Below are 23,751 nucleotides of genomic sequence, written 5' to 3'. Positions count from 1 at the left end.
TGTTCTTCCAGTGGAGTTCCTCAGTGGAGCGGGAGGATAGGTTCCTCGGGCCTCGGGCAGAGAGTCCCCGGTGAGCAGCCAAGATGCGCGAAGGCTGTGAGGGCGGGGGAGGGGCGGGGTGGGGTCAGGTTTTGACTCCGCCTCCTCGCGCTGGGATCAGCCTGCGGTCGGGCGCTGGCTCAGTCTCCTCTGCGCTCCGCTGTCGTCTCGGGGCCGCGGGATGACACCGCCTCCGCCAGGATGCGCCGCCCTCGGCGCCTGGCGCGCCCGCGTCCCCGGCCCGCTGGCTCGGTCCGCGCCTCTGCTGCTGCTGCTGCTCTGGACCGCTGCCGCCAGCCAAGGCCACCCGAGGAACGGACCCCGCATCTCCGCTGTCTGGAAAGGTGGGTGGAGCGGCGGCCAGCGTGGCCCGGCGGGGGACGCGGCGCGGGGCGGGGGCGGGGGTGTGCGGTACCCGAGGGGGTGCGTGCGCGCGGCGCTGGGTCCCGGGCTGCCTCCGCAGGGCGCGTGTGGGTCCGGGTGAGCGTGAGTGTGCCCGCTGGCACGCCGAGCCGGCAGGAACGCTGCGGCGAGCGAGCGGCGGGGGCTGGAGCCCCGGCTGAGTCGCCCCAAGTCCGCCCGCGGCCGGGAGCCGCAGCGCCGGGAGCAGGGGTGGGAACGGGTCCCTCTCTCGGCCCAGAGGCGCCCTCGGTCCTCCGCCGCCCGGGGCTCTGTTCAGGACGCCCCCTCCTGCCGGGACTCGCGCCCAGGTCTCCTTCCCGAGCTGCGGGCTCCGCTGTTGCGCGGGGCGCAGGCTGGGCCGGCAAGGGGGGCGCGGACCCCTTGCCGCCGCCACTGCGCTTAGACTGCGGGAACAAAGACCCCGCTGCCTGCCCCCGCCCCCTCCCCGGCCCCGATCGCGGGCCGGGAAACGGGTGGACCCCCTGTTGCGGGCCGGGACGCGGTGCGGCACAGAGGCTTGGGGCACCTGGGCGCTGCCTCTGCAGTGCCGGGACCGGCCGCTCCCCCTTGTCCGCACGTGGCGGTTGTCACCAGGAATCGGCACCAGCGTGGGGGGCAGTGCCGGTTGGGCGGGGCGCGGCCGTTGTGATCCCTCCAGGCGGCGGGTGTGGGACGGGGGTGCAGCTTTTAGGCCGCGGTGGATATGTGAACATGGGAGACCGGATTACCCCCGGGGCGCCTCAGTTTAGACCCCTGTACAGTGGGTCAGAAAGCCGGCTAGGTGGGCCCAGAGGCTTTCCGCCGCGAGGGAATGAGTTCCCCTCGCCTGCATGGCACACAAATGCTCTCTCCCCAAATTTGGCGGCGCTGCGCTGCGGCCCCCCTGTTGTGGGGTGGTGGATCGAGATGGAGTGGGGGGACTTGTCTGGTCTGGCCCTGCCTGGAGCCTTTTAATGCCTCAGGCGGTTTGCAGGGATTGCCAGAGCCTGAGCATTATCTGGGGCAGGTATTCTTAGCAAAGAAGCGGGGAGGGTGGCGGGGGAGCCACAAAACGGTTGGCCTGGACTGCGGCTGCAGCAGAGGAAATGTGACTTGCCCAAGGTCACTCAGCAGCATGTGAGCTCACAGTGCAGACAGGGGGCTCTGATCTGGCACAGGACCAGTGGTAGTTTTGGGTAGGGAAGCGAGAAGGATTTAGGCAGTTTTTTGTCCAGAAGGAGGGACTCTGGGGGCCAGCTGTGTTACCCAGCCAGAGGTATTTCTCGTGGGAGTGGAGCAGGACAGCTGGACCTCTGCTCATGGGGGACACCTGCATCCCCCTCAGCCACACCAGCTCCAGCCCAGGCCTCCTCTGCCTTCCCAGCACCTTAGCCTTGTCTCAGTCCCTTGGCTGTCCTGGAGAGCACAGTATTTGGGCACGCTGAAGGGGACAAATGGCTATGTCTGAGAGTTCTGGAATCTCTCGCTGCACCAAACCATGTGGCTCTGCTTGCCCTTACCTAAGCCTTCCCAAGACCTCTTACCCCATACTTAATGCACACCCACTTCTTAGCACTTAATGCTTACCTCCCCTCTCTGGCACTTAGTCCCCACGCTGAGGCTATTTAAATCTGCTTTCAGTTCTCTTACCCACTTTCAAAACTCCCAACCTAGCTCTATCTCTCCCCTGAACACAGTCCTCTACTTTAGCCACACTGGCAGTGCCCTCTGCTTGATAATGCACCAGTGACTCCTGCTGGTGTCTGCTAATCCTTCCCCTGTCTTGTCCCAGGGCATTTTTCACCAATGCCAGGCACCCCACTGGCCAGACAGACCCTGCCATCCACCTGTCCCCCAGGACCGCCAGCTGGTGATGGTATGACTTGGCTGACAGCTGCCTCCTATTTCCTGTGGGGTGACACATGGCAGTCGACAGGCATGGGCTTTGGCAGGGCAAACCCAGGACTAGGGTGAGAGGAGGACCCTCCCAGCCTTGCTGTAGGTTTAGGTCCCTGTCTAGTGGTTTGGGGATTGGAGGGTGGTGGCCTCCAGAAATAATGAAGGATAATGGTGGTTCTGGAGCTTCCTCTCTATGAGTCGCAGATTGGGGTTTTAGTTTTAGGCCAGGACAGGTGTGGACACTGGACTAGGTATGGAGGGCTCCTCTGTCATTTATTTTCTGCTGCTGGGATATTTAAGTTCTAGGGAAAGATTAGCTCAGAGAGCTCGGGGAGGGTCCCAGACTGTGCCTGCTGGGGAGGCTGGTGCTTCTCCAGGCCTGATACAGGCCTGGCCTAGAGCAGGGAGAGGGATGTGCCAGCACTGACCCTCTGGGGGCCCTTGCACTCCGCACCTGTCTCTGACCCTCAGAGCTGGCCAGAACAGGAAGAGCTCTGCAGGTTGTCCCCCAGGGGCTGTCACTGATACCTGGCCCGTCAAGGATGTGAATATATGGGCCAGCTCGGCAAACGGCCTGGAGGGGAGTAGGTTGCAGGTGAGGGCAGGAGGCCGGTGCACGGAGTAAGCAGTGCACTCGTCTCCTATCCCATCCCTGATTGGAGGAGAGAGAGAAGCCCTGGAAGGTCCTGACTCTTAGGGTCAGAGATGAGCCAGGCTGTCCACAGCCAGAAGCAGAGCTGAGTCTTCCATTCCTCTTGCCCAGCTGCCCCTGCTCGCTCTCTTGTCCAGTTAAACAACAGGATGTTATTGTTGACTTGATGGCTGCTGGGGGAGCCATTATGGGGCCATTCCCCAGGGCAGGGGGTTGTTGTCACCTCCTCCAGGAGATGAGGTCACAGCTGGGGCTCTCCAAGCATCAGCATTTCCAGTGGAAATCCTTGTTCCTTTGGGGACTTAAATGTGCTCATCACCTTCAAGGTGAACTCCCCTTGCAGAAAGGGAGGGGATGGTGATTCCCGGGAGGGGAGGGAGGTTTCCTAAGCTGGGAGCAAATGGAAAGATGTTTGGTGGTGTCACCAGGAGCTTCCTGCTCTGTGGCCCCTCTGTCATGGGTAGTGAAGTTCCGAGGGCAGGCTGCGGTGGGATGGACCCTTGCATGGGTCAAGACGAGCATGGTGTGGGGCAAAGAAGTGGGAGGTTGGGAGCCTGGTTCTGGTCCCAGCTCCGACCTGATTTTCCGTATGATGCTGACAAGTGCTTGCCTTTTTCTGAGCCTCGGTTTCCTCAAATGTTCAAAGCAGGTGGAGCGATGAGCTTGTACTTGCCAGAGCACTAATACCCATCAGAGCACTTGTACTTACCAGGCGGTGGTGGCCTGTTCGAACCTCAGGGGTGAGGAGGAATTGAAACCTGGGAATCAGGGGAAATCCTTGATGTTCATGTTCTTTCCTATCTTTTTTTCTCATGAGCCAAAGCTGAATACCAGCTGAAGGAAGTGGCTCATTGGTTTGTGGCCTCAACAGTAGACATAGTAATTTAGCATTTTTGACATTTGACATTTGCTGGGGCCAACCTTGTGTTGGTCATGGGGCTTGGCTTGGGGATCCAGGGATGAGAAACCAGACAGTTCATGAACTTCTCAGTGTAGATGAGGAGACAGACAGGCAGGTCAGCCTTCAGTTACAATAGAATGTGGCAGGGCCTGTAACAGGCAGCAGCTATAGGGGTTGAGGAGGTACCTAACTCAGTTGCCCCAATCAGGAAGGGCTTCCTGGAAGAGGTGGCAAGCTGGGATGGCAGGAGGTGTAGGAGCCAGCTTGGGGAGGGACCAGAAACACCTGGCACGACTGGATTTCACACTCCGAAACTTGCAACCAGGACCAGGGAGAGGAGAAGATCTGAATGGGAGCTCCCAAGAGGGAGGCATTGAGTCAGCTGGGGTCTGGGGGCTTCAGGAAGGTTTCCGACAGCAGCAGATATCTGAGCTGGGCCACCTGATCTTCCAGAGCCAGCCAAGCAGTGGGGAGGAAGGAACCTGGCAGGTAGGGGAGGCCTCCCCAGGGTCATAGCTCCCTGATGGGAAGCTGGGGCTGGGTCAGGGGAGATCAGAGCTTTCTGCCTGACTCCTAACTGCGTGCCTTCTCCGAGTGAGGAGGCTACTCCTCAGCAGAGACTTTATAGGGGTAGGAGCTCGCCAGCCAGCCCCAGCCAGGTGGGGCAAGAGCAGATGCCCTTCCTCTGACTAGCTTCCTCTTCCAGGAACCTTCACTTCCTTAACAGGGGCAGACCTCTCCGTGGGCTGGAGATGGGATCCTGGGCCCTTGGGTGGTGGGCCCAGGGAGAACCAGGAGCCCTTCCTTAAGGAGGGCCAGACCAGGGCCCCTAATGTGTAGGGGAAGCTGAAGCTCTGTGCAGGGAAAAGGCACCAGTGTCCCACAGCAGGACTGGGTGGCCCTTGAGTTCACAACTGGGGCCCCACCTGAGGTCCTGTCCTCCACCCCCAGCCCCATGCCCTCAGCCCTCTGGCGGTGTCACAAGAGACTGACCTTACTTCCCCTGGCCTGGTTAGAAGCTCTGGGGCCAGAAAGCTTCCCTTTCTCTTTGTTGCCTTTTTTGGCCGGGTGTGGCTGCCCCAGAAGCCTCCTGTCGCCCAGAGAAGGCGGAAGAGGGAGCCCTCCTAGAGCATGGGACTGTGGTCCCTTGTTGGCCGTCCGCTTCCGAGAACACGGGCCTCCCCCTTCCCCGGTGAGCGCAAGCCGTGAGGGACCAGGAGATCTGTCCTCTCCTTGCCCCCTATGGTATGAGGGTGCTTCTCCCTCTCCGAGCCCTTTACTAGCCTTCCCCTGCCCCCTGGCCTTTGCTCCGGACCCTGCTGTGCCTCCAGGACTGCTTGGCCTCCTTGAGACCCCTCCATTCCTCTGTGTCACTGTGCTGAGCGTTCCTCTTAGAACACATAGTGACAGAGCTGCCGCCTCCCCACTCCTGCACGGTGGCTGGCCCCACTCCACCTTACCTCCCACATTCTTCCCTCAGCATCCCCAAGTTGTCCTGCCTTGGGACTGTTGCCCTGCTAGTTGTCCCTCCCTGCACCCTTTCCACCCTCCTCCTTTCTGCTAGTGTCTCACTTCCTCCAAGGAACCTTCTTGGATAACTCCAACCCACACAGCCTGATGGGACAGAGCTTAGGACATCAGAAAACTCATGTCGGAGATCAGCTAGGCCGACCACAAGTCCCACGGATGGGAAAAATGAGGCCAGAGATAACAGGGACTGGCTCAAGGTCACCCAGGGAGACAGGCAGAACTGGGACCGGTGCTGTCTCCTGCCTGCGCCTGCCCCGGACCTCCCTCCACTTTGCCTGCCTTCGTGTGCTCTCTGCAGCCTTGGGGCACCTCGAGCCCATTTCCTTCTTGGCCAGCTCAGCTGAACCCCAGCTCTTCCTCTTCTTGCCCAGCCCTGTCTGCTCCCAAGAGCCTCCCCATGCCTGGCCATGACCACCCTCCCTTCAGGACCTTAGTTTTGCACTAGCTCATCACACCCTTTCTGGTGTTTTCCTCCAGGCAGCTGGGCCTCAGGTCTTGAGGGAAGTTGACCTGTGTCACTTCCTGGGCTAATCTGGGTTTAACCGTCTCGGCGGCCTGGGATTAGGCTGATCCTGCTGTGCCTCCTGCACCCCTTGCTTCCAATCAGGGGCCGGGCTCTGGGCCAGCACCCCTGGGCAGCCCTCATGCCTAGGCCTGTGTTCAGCTCCTTTAGGGGAGAGAGGAGGAGAAGCCCCGGGTTTGCACTCGGGGAGGTCAGGAACCTGCAAGGCAGAGGTAGAGCCAAGGACTGTGGCAGGAGGTGAGTGCAAGGAAAGCCAGTGTGGAGTGGGGCAACCAGGGAAGGCTTCCTGGGGGCAGGGGAAGAGCCAGGCAGCATGCCGCACTGAGAGCCCATCATGTTACTGTCTTCTGGGTCCAGGACTCTGGTCCAGCCTCGTGAGGAAGGAAGGTCACTGTGATAAATGCTGCACCTTTATCAGTGGCCCAGGAAGCTATTCAAAGATATGTACTCCTCTGACATGGGCGTTTGTCCTGCCAGTCCTGCATACTGCCTGAGCTGCCCTCACTTACCCAGCCCTGACTTTGGCTTGGCCTGGGGACTGTGGAGTGAGAGGAGACCTGGCCTTCACCTTCAAGACCCCACAGTCCCGTGAAATCCCACCAGGTAGTGTGATTTGAGAGAAGGTGGTGTGTGCCAGATGGTATGTAGCCCAGGGTGTGAGAGAGGACAGAGCAGTGGGGACCGCAGCAGTCTGGAATACTTCCTGAAGCCGGGGGGACTGAAGCTAGATCTTCAAGGACAGGTAAGAGCTCTTGCACAGACAGAGAGGGAAAGGGCAGTCAGGAGGGGGGAGCGCAAGCAAGGGGGTGGAAGGGGACCTGGCAGAGACGAGCAGTGGTGTGCGGACCATGACTGCCAGGAGAGTAGCCATGCTGGGTTCTTTTGCTGAGGAGCCAGGGGTGGAGGCCAGTGTGGGTTGAGTGGGAGCCCAGCTGGGCAGATAGGGTTCATGAGGACGTCCTGCCCTTCACTGGTCGGCCCTGGACCACATAGTGTTTTCTGTTCTGGGCAGAGATCTTGAGAAACTTCTTCCCCAGTTAGCCAGGCTGGTCAGCACTCCGTGCTGTGCTGCAGCCCCAGATCCCTAACCCCCACCCTGCCTTGGGCCTGAACACCCACACGCACTTACACACGCTCTTTTCGGGGCCTCATGGATGGAGGCTGTGCTTTCCTTGGGCAAGAGCCTCCACCCTGTCTGAGCCTCAGTCTTCCCATCTGTGTGATCGGGGCTGGCCTGGAAGCTGCCAAGGGCCCATCTATGGAGCATAATGTTATAAGCACAGATTCCAGAGTCAGCCTGCCTGTGGGTCAACCTTCACTCCACCACTTAATAGCTGTGTGATCCTGGGCAAGTTACTCAACTCCTCTGTGTCTCCCTGCCCTCATCTATAAAATGCAGATAATAAGAGAACCTACCTCATAAGAGTTCAGGTTGATTAAATGAGCTAATATATCTAAAAATCACTTCAGATAGTGCCAGGCGCGTAGTGAATGCCCCGGAGTGGTTAGGCGGTAGGCGCATCATCACTGTCCTCCTCCTCCTCCTTCGGCATCTCTGATTTCTGAGGAAACGCAGCCCTGGCAACCTGGTGCTGCCAGCTCTCCCTAAGTGGTTATGCTGGCTGGCTGCCCTTGCTCTGTGCCGCTTCCTACTCTCCGCACTGGCTCAGGCTGGGGCTGAGCGGGGGAACCGTCTGTCTCCCAGTGGTCTTCCTACCCTGCCTGCCCCTCCACTTGGGATGGTCCAGTCATCCTCTGCCTGCTTCTCCACCCCACCCTGGCTGTGGGCCCAAGGGCAGGCCTTGCACCTCTGTCCACCCTCTTCTTTGAAGGAGCCACCAGCTGACCTTGGCCTCACTCTGAAGCTTTTAGATCCTGCTGGGCTGAAGAACGGGCGGAAGGTGGACAGGAGGTGGTGTTCGTCCTGGGCTTCCTGCCTTCCCTGGGTCTGGAGCCTCCTTCTGGTTCCAGCTGGGCCCCAGTGCCAGCCTTCCTTCCCTGAGCCCCTGAATCTGGCCTGGCTTAGGCCCCGCTCGGCCCCTCCACAGCTTGCGTTGCACACGCCCCTTCCCCCTAAGCTTTTCGCCCGGCTGGTCTCGCCAGCAGCCAAGCCTTCGGGCCCTTTGAGCACAGTGGTGCCACGGAAAGGGCACGCAGCCCTTGCTGGCTTCGAAGGGCCTTGGCTTTCCTGTCTGGCAAATGGAGATGCAGGTGCTTGTCCTACCTTCTTCGCAGGGAAGTTGGGGGGTTCGGTGGGCTAGTTGGCAGAAGCACATGAAGATGCCCGCTACTGCTGCGCCCGCCTCCACCCTGAAAGCCACCTCCGACTCTCCCAGCAACCATGACCCCACACTTTGCCAGAAGGACCCACGAACTTAACCTTGACTCTTTTGTGAGTCATTTGAAAAATCATGGTTGTTATAAAACCTAGACCTTGGCAAGCACCAGCCCCTCCAAAATGCAGAGAAGGAAACCAAACGCAGGAAGGCCAACCCCTGGTCACAGCCAGCCAGCCGCCTGGCTGCAAAGGGAGCACGAGGCTTCTTGGAACCAGGGCAGAGTGCCCGCTGAAGATACACTCCCCTCCCCTCCACGGCTGGCCTTGGCGGGCAGGAGGGCACACCCCCTCCACCTAGCTCACTGTCTCCACGGCTAGTAAAGACAGGCGGACCTCCCACTCCCCTCTGAGCTGAGTGCCATCTCAACGGCCTGCCACGGGCCCCAGCACACTGGCCCCGCCCCTGCCAGGCAGCTGTCTGGACCATTGCCCTGTTGAGTGTTACCAGCACCCCATCAGCAACCTTATCATGGGCGAGTGCCATCCTGGAAGCTGGGCTTCTCAGTATAAGGCCAGACACCTCATGCCCCATCCCTGGTCATATCCACAGGGACAGAATCCATGAAGCAGTTGTTTCTTCGCCCCCACCCCAGTGGAAAGGTCTCCCTTCACCTGCGATGCGGTGCCCAGTTCCACCATTAGTCACCCCTTTGGGTGTAAGGCTTTGGTCACTCCAGGCCCCTGGGAGATCAGGGACGCCCTGGAAGGCGGGTGGGTGATTCCCTGCAGCCAGCAGGTCAGTGACTCTTCACCTAGTGACCAGGGCAGGAAGGAAGCAGAGCACGAGGTGACACACGGAAGTAGAGAGAAGGAGAGATACAGGTTTGCAATCCAGAGGCTGCCTAGGAAGTCCAGGATGCGGTCCTGGAGGGCTGGACTGGGGTGATGGGTACCAGAGAGCTTAAACTTCGGCCTGGCCCTGCCTCTGCCTCCCTTGCTGTGTGCCTTGGGCCAGTGGTACAGCCTCTCTGGCGTCCGTGCTCGCTCAGCTCAGTGACTGTTCAGATCTCTTCCCTTCCACCTTGGCTTGTGCGGTGTGGGCTGTGGGCTGTGGATTCCAAAGGGTGGAGAGGTTGGAGGCTAATTCCTGGGCCCCACATGGACCTTCCTTCTTCCTCTGCCAGGTGTGTGGCAGGCCAGGGTGTGAGGTGGGCCCCGTAATGCAGGGTGGGGTGCAGCTACGGAAGGAGGCTCCTGCCAGATGTGGCTGGTTCCCAACTGGAGGTTGGCCTGGCTGCTGCCCCGAGCCCTGGCCTCCCTGGCTGCCTGACTCGGGCATTCCCTGCTGGGTGCCTGCATTCCTGCCATGCTCAGAGCCTGCCTCAATGCCCACTTTCAAAGGGCTCCTTGAGGTTACTTAGCATTCAAGGTCTTTTGGGTCAGTGGGTCAGTTTGGAAGGCTGTTCCTGCCCAGACCAGATGTGGGTCCCATTCCTTGTTGCTCCCTTCAGGGACAACACCCCTTCGCCCATACCGGCCTCCACCCCACCTTCCCCTTGGGCTGCCCTCGTCTTTGACAAGCGGTGAGGTTATGGAGATGACAGGGGCTGGTTGGGGACAGCATCTAGAGAAAATGAGAGGAAGCACGGTGGTCTGCCAGGGAGGCCTGCTTGGAAAACCCACCCGACACAGTCCAGACTTGGCCCAGCCCATTGGCTGCTGGCACAGTGGTGGGAGGGTTGGGCCCATGAGAGGGTCAGGGTCAGGTCTGATTCTTCCCAGCAGGATCGGAGACCCACAGTCAGCCTGGTTGTGGGGAACTACATCCCACACCAGCCATTTCTTGACATCCATCTCTGGCTGGGCCTGGGGCCGGGGCTGGGGCTGGGGCTGGGCCTGGGCCTGGGGCTGGGCCTGGGCCAGGGCCTTGCTGGTCTCCCGCTGTGAGGAAGGGGGGCTCACTGAGGAAGGGGGGCTCATGGGCCCGTGGAATCCGACGGTATGGGGCAGAGCGAGTGTGCTCTGTTTTGGTCCAGAAGGAGCAAGGATTGGCCCTAAATCACATGGAGTGGGTGTCAGGGGAATCTTGTGCCTGGCCAGCCTTTGGGCCATGCCTGTCCCACGTGCCCCTAGCCCCCTTCCCTGCCTGAACTCTTGGTTATTCTGGGAGCTTTTAGCTACCACTTAGTCAGCCACTAATGTGTCAGGCTGGGGAGCGAGAGGGGACACAGTGCCAGACGGCGCTCCTTTTAGGTATCCAGGGTGGGAAGCAGAGGGGTTGGTCAGGCAGGGGGAGCAGGGGGGTCGGGGTGCTGGAGGAGGGGAGTCCTTCCCACCCTGGCCCTGAGGTGCTGCGTGTTGGGAGGAGAGGCCGCCCGGCCCTGGAGACTGGTGGGGTGGGCCTGTGTGTCCTTGGGGCCCGGCATCTGCTCTCCCCATCACCCTGGGCCTCAGCCACCTTCCTGATTCTTCTCGCCTTAGGTCTCTACCCGCCACAGTGAGCTTCCCTACCTTTCTTGGCTGTGTCCATTGCCTGGAATTATCTTTCTGCCTGTTCCTGGCCCATCTAGCTTGGATCTGTCCCCTTCCTCACTATCCCTTTGGATTCATTAAGGAAGCAAAAAAAACATGTTTAGGAATGTGACACTTGCTCCCTAAAAAGGCTGGGCCTTTTTAGGGTAGAGGCCTTGAAGGCTGCCCCCACCCTGGCCCAGCTTTCTCTGTTGGTGCCATGGGGCCATGGATCCTGGCCCCAAGGCTTGGTGCTGCCTTCACTTCCAGGCAGCCCTCCTGCCCCTGAATCCCCAGCCCCCGCTCCTGCGACAGACCGGAACAAAGCTCCCTTTCATGTGCTCATTGCTGCTGCCGCTCAGACACTTCCCCGGCACAATTAGGCCCTTTGAGGGCCTCAGGCGGTGCAGGAGCCGGGCTGGGGCTGGAGTGGAGAAGGGGCCAAGGCCTTGTCCTGGGGCTGAGCTGGTGCCATCCCCCCAGGACACATCACCAGGCACAGAGCCAGGAGGGCGGGAGCCTAGGGGGTCAAGGGAGGCTATGCTCCTGGGCTCCTGTTTGTTCTTCTGCAAAATGGGGTGAGTGGTCTCCGCCTCCCCCAACGCCAGCAGCTGCAGCCAGGATATGAGGAAAATGGGACTCAGGCATTGAGGTCTGAACAGAACGGTCGCAGCCCTGGCACTGTAGCCCGTCCTGCTGCACCCAGTGGTGGCACCCCTCACCCAGCCTCTGTGTCCTCAGGAATCTTTTGCGAGCAGCCCTAAGTTCTACACCAAGACAGTTGTGCTTGAGTTGTGGAGGCTTGCTCTCGGGTGGCTGTCTCACCCCTCTAGCTGGACTCCAGGGCGGGGCTGAGTCTCTGCCTCAGACCCTTCTCTCTAGGGCCGGGCACGCCGGGCCTCTCCCGTGAGGCTTGACCTCGCTCAGGTGCCTCTTTGCCCGTGACTACCCTGTGTGTTGGCTGTGCAGGCCCCTCCTCGAGGCCTGGGGGTGAGGTGACTGGTGGAGGTGGCCAGCCTGCGGCCTCGGGGGCTTCGGATCTCAGGCCCCAGCCCGAACGCAGAGGCAGACACATAGTTTTTCTGTCCATGGCTCTTCCTGGCTGCTGGCTGGCTGGAGGGTGGGAGGTGAGCTGGGCTGCAGGCTGTCTGGATCTCTTGCTGGGCTGTGGGGATGGCGGCTGCTACTCAGGCTGCAGGGAGAGGGGGGCCTTGTGGGAGCTGAGTCAGGGACTCTAATTTTACCCCAGCTGGGAAGGAGGAGGAACCTGGGAGCCTGAGACCTGCCAGTCCCACCAGGGCCTTGGCCAACTCCACCCTCCCACCACCTGGCATAGAGCTGGGCTCTCAGCCCTTGCCCTGCCCAGCTGGGGTGAGGGGCAGTGATCCTCGGGGTAGGGGGGCCTGACATCCTGAACTGCTCAGGCTGTTTGTGGAACACCGGAGGGCGAGATGGACCCAGGGGTACTGAACTCAGCACTTCTCTGCCCACAGTGCTGGTGACAAGAATGCCCCTGGACAAGCCAGCCCATCCTGCCTCCTAGTGTGACCTTGGGCCAGTGTGTCCCCTGGGGCCCTCAGTTTCTGCCTCTGTGCAGTAAGCCAGGCCATAGCTGAGGTGAAGAGGGAGATAATACCACTCCCAGAGATGACTTGGTGCCCCGCAGGGGTGTATCTTAAGGAAAGGGAATGAAGTGAAGGTTGCACAATTTGCCCCCATTAAATGCAGAACAATAGGAATGGCTCAAGTGGCAGCAAGAGGGATTTGGGGGCCAACTTGAGGAAATGGCTGTTCTTTTCCATCTGGGCTGGGCACGTGTCTTGACTGGGTACCAGTGCTAAGCTAGCTGCCCCTGGAGTTGCTGCCGCTGAGTAACTGTGCTCAGGCTGAGTTCCTGGGTGAGGGCTCAGGCTAGTCAGAGGTGGGAAGATGCTAGCTGGGGCTGATTGCCAGGGGCACAGCCACAGGCCATCCCGTCCCTGTAAGTCAGTCCTGCAACCAGGACAACCTCAACAATGTCACTGGAGATGAGACATCTTTTCCCCGGAGACAGCATCTGCAGACAGTTTCCTTTTTGGGCAAAATTGTCCTGATCACCCCTTCTGCTTAAAGTCACAAGCTGTGCTCTGTGAAGGGTCCCCTGCTCCAGAGATGCTGGGAAGGGAGGGCTGATCTTTAATGGGGGTGAGCTGGCATCTCTGGGAAACCAGGCCAGAGTGGCAGCAGGAGCATGGGCTCTGGTTCAGGGCCTGACCGTGACCCTGTGACCTTGGGCTGCCTCTCTCTGGACCTCTGTTTTCCCATCTGTAAAATGAGAGGGAATGGACATTAAAGATTCCTTTCCAGCTCAAATCTAAGCTGACCTGCCTTTGCTAAAGGGCTTGGTTGGGGGCAGGGTTGGAGAGGACTTCCTGAAGGAGGAAATTGGGTTCTGAGCAAAGGAATTCCTGGGAACCTGGGTGCTAAGTTAGCAGCCTTGCTACCTGCAGGGGGTGGGGCGGGCTGCTTGCCCTGTCCTGGGCAGCAGAGAGCTCACAAAGCAGAGCCAGGGGACTTTGGTCCCTCCTGCCTGAGCTTAGCCCCTTAGGAACAACAAAGTGTGTGTGTGGGGGGGGGTCCTGTTCTTCTCCTGGGTCTCTAAATCCTGCCCCCACCCTAAGGTCGTATGTATTATAGGGCAGGGGCCATGGTTTGCGGTGAGGACAACTGGTCTCTGGATCCCGCCAGGGTGCACTCCTCCTACCAGGCACTGAGTCCTGGTGCTACTCCAGCCCAGATCCAAGCACTAGTTGCCAGGCAGATGCCCATGTGCCTGGGGGAGGGGCTCAGGTTCTTCCTGCCCGGGACCCAGCCTCAACATTTCTGCTGATTGCCTCCTTCTTAGGCCGTACAGGGCAGGACCGGGTGGACTTCGGCCTGGCCGAGCCGCACACGGTGCTTTTCCACGAGCCGGGCAGCTCCTCCGTGTGGGTGGGTGGACGAGGCAGGGTCTATCTCTTCGACTTCCCCGAGGGCAAGAACGCCTCCATGCGCACGGTGAGTCTGGAACCCTCTGCCAGCCCCAGGGACACAGTGAGTCCCTCCCTTCCCCTCACCCATCTCTCTTTTTATCTCCTCTCTGGCCTTGGTGAGAGGCCTCAGGGAATCTGGGGAGCTGGCATCTCTTCCTAAACTGGTCTATCCCCATTATATCCCAGAAGTGGTCCCTGGGGGAGGCTCCCCGAAGGTAGCCCATTTTGGCAAAGGTGTGAGGGTGGTGTGAAGAAGCCTGAGCTAATGCGCCTGGCTCGCGGGTCATGCCCATGGCTGGAGGCGCAGGCAGGAAGCTGGGCTCCAGAGACCCAAGGCCCCTGTCTTTTGGGATCTCTGGGCTTTGGCTCTGGGGTTCAGGCGGAGTAGGCTGTGTGATCTGGGGTAAATCACCCGCCCTCTCAGAGCCCCTGTTGCTTACCTGTACGGTGGGCTTGTCTAGAGAATGCATGCATGGAAGCACTTAGAGGGGCCTCTCCCCCCTGCAGTGGACTAATGTTTCTCCCTCCCCCCAGGTGACCATTGGCTCCCCGAAGGAGTCCTGCCGGGACAAGCGGGTGAGTGGGGAAAGGGGGTGCAGAGGGGAGGCACCTTGGGGAAGGGGTGGGGGTTCCTGGAAGTCTGAGAAAGGAGGCCTGGCCCCGCCTTGGGAGCTCCTGCCTGGAGAGCGGTAGCCCTGCCCTGGAGCTCCCAGTCTGAGGGGGAGACACAGTCCTTTGAGGCCTCTGTGCCCTTCCTCTGTTCTTGTGGGGTTGGAGTTAGGGCACCTGCTCTGTGCCCAGACTTCTGATACCTTTTTTCCCAAGATTGAGGGTCCTAGTGCTAGGCCTGCCTGGGCCTCCAAGCAACCTTCCCCCTTCTCCTTCTCCCCTGCAGGACTGTGAGAATTACGTCACGCTCCTAGAGAAGCAGGGTGAGGGGCTGCTGGTCTGTGGCACCAATGCCCGCTTCCCCAGCTGCTGGAGACTGGTGAGAAGGCCCTTCCCATGTGCCCATCAGCTCACCCTTGTCCGGGTGGCCTTCTGCCTCCCACGGTGGAAAGGAGGTGGGGTGACCCTGAGGCTGGCCGCACTGTGTATAGAATCCCTGGAAGGATGGGGACCCTGGCTGGGAAGCTGGCACCCATGGAGGCAGTGGCCATGGGATGATGTGGCTGTCTGACCCTCTTTGGTCTCCCCCAGGTGAATGGCACTGTGGAGTCACTTGGTGAGAAGAGAGGCTATGCCCCCTTCAGCCCGGATGAGAACTCCCTGGTTCTGTTTGATGGTAGGGCTGCTGCCCTGGGCTTGGGGAGGGTGGCCAGCTCCATGTCCAGTGGCCCAGGTGCGGGGGAGGGACTTCTAGGAGCTGTCTGCCCTTACCCGTGCCCCTCCCGCTGTGCCCAGGGGAGGAGGTGTACTCCACAATCCGGAAGCAGGAATTCAACGGGAAGATCCCTCGGTTCCGCCGCATCCAGGGCGAGATTGAGCTGTACACCAGTGATACTGTCATGCAGAGTGAGTCAGGCTGGGGCTGGGCTGGGGTGCTGAGGGGGTGGGAATGCCCAGGGCAGCAGCTGGGATCCTTGTGTTCCATGGGAGGTCCCTGAAGGTCACTGGGGCAGCAGGTAGTCAGGAAAGTGGGAGCTTGGTACAGGCCTGAACAGCCAGAGCTGAAGAAGTTGGCTTGCCAGGGAGCCGGGGCATAGCAGAGACAAAGCGGTGGAAGCAGGATGGGCCCAACACACTCTGGGAACAACACAGAGGGAGCCCCAGGCGCAGCGTGGGGTCCCCATGAGCCGTGGTATATACCTTTGCCATGTTCACGTGGGGGCACCACACCCTCTCTCCTCATTAGGGCTTTGCCAATTAGGCAGAAGTGACATAGGGGACTCAAGGGACCTCCCCCTGCTCCCCAGGCATGAAGTCATTGCTCCTGGGCCGATGACATCTTTGTAAGAGAGGCAAAACAGGTGGGGCGGGGGTATAGAGTCTCAGGCCTCTTGGGCTGTTGGGCCTGGTGTTCGGAGTTTTATTCCAAGTCTGATTTGCCCTGGGCTTGTTTGTGCTGCCTCAGGGGCTGTACAGAGTTGGGGTGGGTCCTCTGAGCCTCCCAGCCTTACGCCCATTTACCTGTGTCCCTCCCCGGCAGACCCACAGTTCATCAAGGCCACCATTGTGCACCAAGACCAGGCCTACGATGACAAGATCTACTACTTCTTCCGAGAGGACAACCCTGACAAGAATCCCGAGGCCCCTCTCAATGTGTCTCGTGTGGCCCAGCTGTGCAGGGTGAGCAGGCGGCTGAGTGGGCAAGTGTGTCTATGCCTGAATATGATGAGTGAGTTGTGTGAGTTCCTGTGTGCAAATGTATACGTATGTTTGTGTGAAGGAGTATGTATTCCTTTGAGAGTGGGTATGAGTGTGTGTCTGTATGAAAGTGTGTTTACACATGTGTGATTTACCTGTATGAAGGTGCTGGGATGTGCGCATCTGTGTCCTGTGTGTGAATGTGCATGTGTGAGAGTGGACAAGTGTGTGTCTGAGCTGGCCTGCTCTGTGGGGACCTGGCACCCTCCCCCTCCAGGTCCCTACATTTGGCCCTGTGCCCTGGGTCAGCCAGGCCTGCCAGCTGGAGCCTGACCCAGGAACCAGGCCTGAGTAGTGGGGCACCTCTGCCTTCTTCTCTGTAGAGCCTCCTTTCCTCCTCAGCACCTCTGTCCATGCTGATATTCTTGGCAGCAGATGCCCTGGGTGTGTGGGCAGCCCGGGTGGGCACTGAGGGCCTCCTCTCCCCTCCACCCTTCCAGGGGGACCAGGGAGGCGAGAGTTCTCTGTCGGCCTCCAAGTGGAACACCTTCCTGAAAGCCATGCTGGTGTGCAGTGACAGTGCCACTAACAAGAACTTCAACAGGCTGCAAGATGTCTTCCTGCTCCCCGACCCTAACGGCCAGTGGAGGGACACTAGGGTCTATGGTGTTTTCTCCAATCCCTGGTGAGTGACCCTCAGCCTGGGGCTGGGCTGATATTGGCTACGTGTCCAGTAGGGATGGGAGGGTTTGGACCCTGCTGAGGAGGTGGCTGATGCAGCTTGAGCAGGGAGCCCAGGCTCAAGGGAGGGGCCTGCTGGGCCTGGGGACAGTCAGTGCCCAGGGAGACATGTGTGCTGGGGTGCTTGTGAATCTGCACACGGGTGTGTGTGCCTGTGCCGTATGCATGCTCGTGGCTGCAGCGCTGCCTGTGCGCCCATCAGCTGGGTGTTCAGGGTGGATGCTGGTCCTGCACAAAGGCTGCTGAGGCCCTTTGGGTGCTGGGTGCGATCACACCCACTCAGGCACTGCCTGTGCTGATAATTCACACCCCTTAATCACTCTCATTGATTGAAAACAAGGCAGGCAAACGTCTTGGGTGTGTGTGGACACAGGTGGTGGGGAGCCAAGGCCCTGCTGTGTGGCTCCTACATGGATAGACCAGCTGGGCTGGGAAGGGGACGGGGCTTGAGTGGAGTCCGGCCTCCCTGGGCATCAGCCTCCTGCAGCTGTGCCCAGAGGTTGGAGAGTCACCTGACAGGTTTGCACATGTTAGGACCCCTCCTGCCTCGGGCTTGGCCTCTGAACCCGGTGATTACGGGACAGGACACAGATTGTGGTTTCGATTGCGGCAGAAAGACCTTAGGCTGAACTTCCGTCCCTCCCCACAACCCTCCGCCTTCTTCCCTCCATCCCCCCACTCCCTTCCATCCTTCAGTGGTGTTCAGGAGCACATAGGCGCTGGGCTTGGCTCACAGGACAGCCCCTTTCCTTGTGGTGTTCGCAGGCCAGGGCGCTTGGCTGGAAGGCTGTGGTTCTGTCCCATCTGGTGCTGGGCTGGTCCGGGTGAGTGCAGGTGGTAGGTCCTGGACCCCCACCGAGATGGTCTCTGTGTGTCCCCCAGGAACTACTCAGCCGTCTGCGTGTATTCCCTTGGAGACATTGACAGGGTCTTCCGCATGTCCTCACTCAAGGGCTATCACACAGGCCTTCCCAGCCCTCGTCCTGGCAAGGTGAGCTGTGACACCCACTGTGGCCCAGATCCCTCTGCCAGCCACCCCACTGACTTGGACCTGTTCTCCTCACACAGTGCCTCCCAGACCGGCAGCCAATCCCCACAGAGACCTTTCAGGTGGCCGATAGTCATCCTGAGGTGGCACAGAGGGTAGAGCCCACGGGACCTCTGAAGACGCCACTCTTCCACTCTAAGTACCACTACCAGAAAGTGGTTGTCCACCGCATGCAAGCCAGCCACGGGGAGACCTTTCATGTGCTTTACCTAACCACAGGTGAGGGGCTACCCTGGGATCCCTGGTCTCCTTTGCACAAATGGCTAAGAAAGGCATAAAGAATAGTGTAATTAACATGTGGTTGGATCTTTATACGAGGAAGGAAGAATTGAGTGACTGAGAGTTGTCAGGGGTTAGTCTGTATGGCTGTAGAAGAGTCAGGCAGGGAGGTGGGGGAGGTAGGGGCAGAGGGCAAAGGAGAGGGTATCCTAGGGTGGGAGAAGAGCAGGCGCCGAGATTCAGAGGCACAGTGTGGGGACTGAGCCCAGCCAGGTGCAGCTTTGGCCGGACGTCTGACTCAGGGAAGATGGTAGGAAGAGATGTGGGAAGTCAGGCGGAAGGACCTGCCCACTGGGTACCCGGTGGGCCTCTGCCAGGTAGAATGGGAAAGTCGGGCTCTCTTCCTCTCCTTTGGGATCCTACTGGTGAGAGGAGACACTTGACGTAGGGTGCAACGAGTTCAGTGCGATGTGGGGGGGGCTTCCAGACAGCAGGGCCTTTGCAGGGGCTTGCAGAGGGGGTAGGGAGTCCTCTTCTTCCCTGGAGGGGGCTTCCCTGAGGGAGCAGGAATTTGCTGGACGGAATGCCCTGGGAGATGCCCCTGCATTTGGGGAGCCACTGGCAATGGAGGAGCCAGCTCTGAGCTGGTTCATGGAAGCTTCCCAGTCCCCGGCTCCAGGCAAAGGGGCTCCTGGGAACAGGCGTGATCGGTGTTGGCAGGGCTGTAGGTCCTCCTGGAGACTGGGTGGTGGTGCAATCAGGAGGATGGTGCCACCTTTCCCCCCTGGTGCCTGGCACCCACCCTGAATTGTTTACCACCTCCTCCCTCCCCATGACTTCCTGCCGTTGCTCTACCTTGGGTCTTTCTCAGCTCATGGTGGGCTCATCAGTTGTTTGGCTCCTGAAAGCTTCTGGGGAGGAATTTCCCACAGGGCATGTCCTGGTTTCTGGGTCCTGAGACCCCACTTCTTTACTCACCATTTCATCCCATGGTCTCCTGCTCTTGCTCTGCTCCAGCAATAACTGGCCTCGCTGCTATGGTCAGTCGGGGGCACCACAGGGCATCGGGGTGCAGAAAAGGAGGGTTCATGCAGTGCAGGACTGGGAGCAGGCACCAGGTCAGGGAAGGCTGGGCTTGGGCAGAGGGAACTGCGGGTTCTTTCCTGCTGAACTAGCAGCACATTTGCCTCGGTTCTCCCTGAGGGCCAATGGAGAGACACCAGTTTGGAGCCTGCAGCAGGAAGTACTGGAGCCAGATAAGAAGTGGAATTTTCTGAGCCCTCTGCAGAGCATGAGAGGCTCTCTCAGCTGGGAGAAGCTGCAGGAGGCTGCTGTGGAAGGAGGCGAAAGGCAGTGTGCTCACGAAGGCAATGGCCGGGCTGGGAGCTTAGCGTGCCGCAGGAGCGGCCGGCTGCATCTCAGAGCCTGCCGAGGAGGGCACGCAGGCGTGCAGAGGGAATGCCCTACACGGGCAGTCATCCGATCATCGGAGTGCTTTTTTGGGACAAGTGATGCCCTGGGAAATTGGGAGGGAGAGAGAGGGAATAAACTATCCTAGAAACTGGGGCAGTGAGGGAGGTGGGATTAGGAGGACCCGGGGGTCAGGGTGCCCATTAGGCCTGACAGCTGTGAATGGAAAGAGCACTGGCCCGGGAGGCAGGCAACCCGGTTATGTGACCTTGGCAATGTCTAAGGTCCTTTTCAGATCTGAGATTTTATAAAAACTGAAAAATCCCCGAAGATTAAATGCAGCATAGAGTCCTGGATTGGATCCTGGAACAAAGGACATTAGTGGAAAAACCCATGAAATCTAAATAAAGCCTGCAGTTGAGTTAATAGTAATGTCCCAGTGTCAATTGCTCAGTTGTGACAAATGAACCAGTTATGTAAGATGGTAACACTGGGTAGACTGGATGAAGGGTATATGGTAAGTCTCTGTACTATCTTTGCAATTTTTCTGTAAAGTTAAAATTATTTCAGAATAGAAGGTTTATTTAAAGAAAACATTCCCAAAGAATCCAGGAGGCAGGGAAGTCATAGAAGATGCTGAGGCGTGGGATTCTGGCGCCTCTGGGTTCCAGTTACCTGTCATGTGACCTTGAGCAAGCTGCTCAGCCTTTCTGAGCTCATTTCCTTGTTTTGGAGTGGGGAAGACGGCACCCACCTTCCAGGGGTGTGGAGAATTAAGGGAGGTGATAACGCATGCGGGGGCTCCGCACAGTGCCTGGGCCCATGGGGCTGCTGGCGGGACTGCTAGTTCTGTTCCTCATGGTCCAGCCTCCCCTGTGGCCTCGGGGCACCCTGGGCCTCCTGGGATGGCCTCCCTGGGACAGCCTTGGAGACTTCCTGCGCTGCCCTTGGGACAGGCTGCTCCCCTGTCCCTCCCCAGGAATGCCCTCCTTGCCCCACGCTGGTCCTGTCCTGTGACCCTCACCTGAGCTGACTTCCCAGCCTCCCCAAACTGTGTCTTTCCTGGTCAGCGCAGCCTAGAGGGAGGCTGCTTGGCTCTGTGGTGGGATTCCTGCCTGCTGACCCTCTGCCCCTCGCCCACAGACAGGGGCACCATCCACAAGGTGGTGGAACCGGGGGAGCGGGAACACAACCGTGTCTTCAACATCATGGAGATCCAGCCCTTCCGCCGGGCGGCCGCCATCCAGGCGATATTGCTGGATGCTGACCGGGTGAGCCTTCCTACCCTCAGCCTTCATCCTATGGGGCTACCCAGTGTTGGCCAGCTGAGGACAGATTTGCATGTGATTTGCATGTAATTTTAAGAGCCTCTGGGCTGCAGGGCCTGCCAGGCAGCTGGACCCATGGCCTGGGGGCTTAGAACTCAGTGTTGGGGTGGGTGTCCTGGCCTGACCCAAGTCTTGCTTTCCTTGTAGCGGAAGCTGTATGTGAACTCCCAGTGGGAGGTGAGCCAGGTGCCCCTGGACTTGTGTGAGGTCTATGGTGGGGGCTGCCACGGCTGCCTCATGGCTAGAGACCCCTACTGCGGCTGGGACCAGGGCCACTGTTCATCCATCTACCGCTCCCAAGGGTATGTCGGCTGGGATCACTTATCCCTAGGGAGAAAGTGGACACAGGAATTAGGGTGGTGTTGATGGGCTGAAGGAGGTGGGCAGTGTTGGGCCCTCCTGGCCAGATCCTACTCCGGTGGGTACTGCCACTGATACAGGGGTCGGGGAGGAGGGCGGGAAGGGGCCAGGCCTGCAGCCCCCTGTCTGCTTACCTCTCTCCTCCTTCCCTTCCAACCCCAGGCCGCTGCTCCAGTCTGTTAATCCAGATGAGCCGCACAAAGAGTGCCCCAACCCAAAGCCAGGTACCCGGTCTGGCCCTGCTGGGGCCCCAAGCTGATAAGGGCGGTGCAGCCATGCCCCGGCTGCGCTGTCTGGTCCCGGGGGCCCCAGGCAAATGGGGCGGGAGAGCCCTGTGGCAGGAGCCTCCCGGGCAGGGGGGTGGCTGTGAGAGGGGTGTGGTGAGGGAAGCAGGGGAGAGTAAGGAGGAGACTGGCCACTGGTTTCCTTGCGTTCACTTAGAGGCCCTGGCCCTGGAGGCCCTGTCAGTGGGGAAGGACAAAGCCTGCCCTGGGAGCCCTCAGCCCCTCCTCACGCTGTCTCCCCCACCCGTCCCCAGATGAGGCCCCGCTGCAGAAGGTTTCCCTAGCCCAGAACTCTCGCTACTACCTGAGCTGCCCCATGGAATCCCGCCACGCCACCTACTCGTGGCGCCATGGAAAGAACGTGGAGCAGAGCTGCGAGCCCGGCCACCAGAGCCCCAGCTGCATCCTGTTCATTGAGAGCCTCACAGCCCGCCAGTATGGCCACTACCACTGCGAGGCCCAGGAGGGCTCGTACCTTCGGGAGGCTCAGCACTGGGAGCTGCTGCCGGACAATGGTGCCATGGCTGAGCACCTGCTGGGCCACGCCTGTGCCCTGGCTGCCTCTCTCTGGCTGGGCGTCCTGCCCACGCTCGCTCTCGGCCTGCTGGTCCACTAGGGCCTCTTGGAGCGGGGCATGGCCCCGGCTTCCGCAGCCCCGGGGGCGCAGACAAGTCTCACGCCCGGAGCTGGCGGGGTCGGACGGGCCCCTGGCCCACTGCTTCTTCCAGGGGGACTGTGTAAGCCGGTGGGGGCAACAGGCTTGGAGGGGGCCAGCCGCAGGCGGCTGCTGGGCCCTGGGGGGCTGGGGTGGTGGGGCTGGAGGATGACGGCATCGACTGTGAAGCTGGGCCATCGATCACCCAAGACGTTATCTTCTGGAGACTGGTTTTCAAAAACTCCTCACACTTGACTAAATGCAGGGAAGCTCCTGGCCTAAGAGCCCATGGGCCAGAGGGTGGGGTTTGGGACGGGCAGCTGGGACCCCATCTCTGGACCTTGGGGCTGAGGCTGAGTCCTTCTGGACTCCCTGTACCCTAGCTGCCCCCTCACCCTCCTTCCTGTGGTGGCTGGGGGTGGCTGGTGTTTCTACCCCCTGCAGCCCCCTGGACAGCCCTGGGTCCCACTAGGCGGCTGCCTTGCATGTTTATTGAAGGATGTTTGCTTTCCGGACAGAAGGACGGAAAAAGCTCTATTTTTATGTTAGGCTTATTCATGTATAGCTACTTCCGACTGCATCTGTATGAAAATACCAAAACTACATGCTGGGAGTGGGGTGGGAGGGATGGGGGGAGGGGATGGGCTGGGGGAGGGAGTCCCAGTCTGAGGCTCCCAGGGATGGGACAGGATTCGAGTCTAGGGACAGGCATGGGTTCGAGGAGTGTGGCATGAGCTGGCTCTGCCCTGGGAGCCCAGTCTGAGGGGGGCATGGTCCCAGCCCCCAGAGCAGGGGTGGTTGTAGGAGGGGGTGGGGTGAAGGAGACCGGGGAGAAGGAAGGAGACACTGAGCCCTAGGTTCACCGCATTCATTTAGAAGGAGGCGCCAGGTCCTCAGGGGGAGGTTCTAGGACTCTGCCCTTGGCATTGGGGGCTGGGGGGTGGGGCGTCTGCTCCCCTCCCCTCCGTCCCCTTCCCCAGGGGCTGTGCTTCCATGCTCCTAGTCTTCCACCTTCAGCTCAGGACATGTTATAACTTAGGCTAAACTGTGAATTCTGGTGGAGAGGGCCTGGGCCAAGCTCTCCGGGTGGGTGGCTTGCCCCCAGCCCTGCCCATGGATTTCAGCAGAGAGCTGGGCCCTTCTCCGGCTGCGTCTGGCCAGCCCAGGGCAGGGCCTGGGGCCAGTGGCCTTCCAGCTTTGGCCCCTGCATCTCTTCTCAATGCACTTTAATAATGTAACATATTACTAATAAACAAGCTATTTATTTACCTCTGCCTGCTCCTTGCCAGCAAAACTGTCCTGGTCAGGGGATGAGAGGGTGGGGGAACTCCTGTTCGTGACTCAGTACCCCCCTGCCTGTATGAGTCTTGCACACGCTCACCTCCTGGGCCTTACGGACTTAGAGCCCAGGAAGCACTCGGCAGGGCTGCGGGCTAGTGAGAGGCCAGAGCAGAGTCTGAACCTGCAGCTCATGAACGGTGCACGGCCCGCCGAGCCACTGACTGGAGCCTGCAGCTCCTGCACGCCACCTTCTTTCCTCCCCCTCAGGAGCTTTCCCCCTTGCCAGCCTCTACCTCTCACCGTCTTCCCTGGGAGGCCTGCCCTGGCCATGCGAGAAACAGCCTCAGGCCTCCATGTCTTCCAAGGGGCCATTCTGGGAGGGAAAGCTGATCA

General features: G+C 59.8%; 1 protein-coding gene across 1 annotated transcript; it reads left to right on the top strand.

Moving 5' to 3' along the window:
- The first annotated feature begins 173 nt into the window (after positions 1-173).
- Positions 174-23,345, top strand: SEMA7A (semaphorin 7A (JohnMiltonHagen blood group)). The gene is made up of 14 exons (XM_037010144.2): positions 174-383; positions 13,599-13,750; positions 14,260-14,301; positions 14,621-14,713; positions 14,926-15,010; positions 15,130-15,240; positions 15,875-16,014; positions 16,533-16,717; positions 17,656-17,764; positions 17,842-18,040; positions 20,594-20,721; positions 20,926-21,080; positions 21,301-21,362; positions 21,677-23,345. The coding sequence occupies exons 1-14, from the start codon at positions 221-223 to the stop codon at positions 22,036-22,038; spliced, it is 1,986 nt and encodes a 661-aa protein (XP_036866039.2). The 5' UTR covers positions 174-220; the 3' UTR covers positions 22,039-23,345.
- The last annotated feature ends 406 nt before the right edge of the window (positions 23,346-23,751 follow it).

Source organism: Manis javanica, chromosome 8 (assembly GCF_040802235.1).
Source record: "Manis javanica isolate MJ-LG chromosome 8, MJ_LKY, whole genome shotgun sequence".
In the NCBI taxonomy this organism is placed as follows: domain Eukaryota; kingdom Metazoa; phylum Chordata; class Mammalia; order Pholidota; family Manidae; genus Manis; species Manis javanica.
This window is presented reverse-complemented; position numbering and strand designations above follow the sequence as displayed.

Coding starts and splice junctions, on each gene's coding strand:
- SEMA7A (XM_037010144.2), top strand. CDS start 221: ATGACACCGCCTCCGCCAGGATGCGCCGCCCTCGGCGCCTGGCGCGCC. Junction 13,751..14,259: donor AGAACGCCTCCATGCGCACG/GTGAGTCTGGAA, acceptor CCCTCCCCCCAG/GTGACCATTGGCTCCCCGAA. Junction 21,081..21,300: donor TCCATCTACCGCTCCCAAGG/GTATGTCGGCTG, acceptor TTCCAACCCCAG/GCCGCTGCTCCAGTCTGTTA.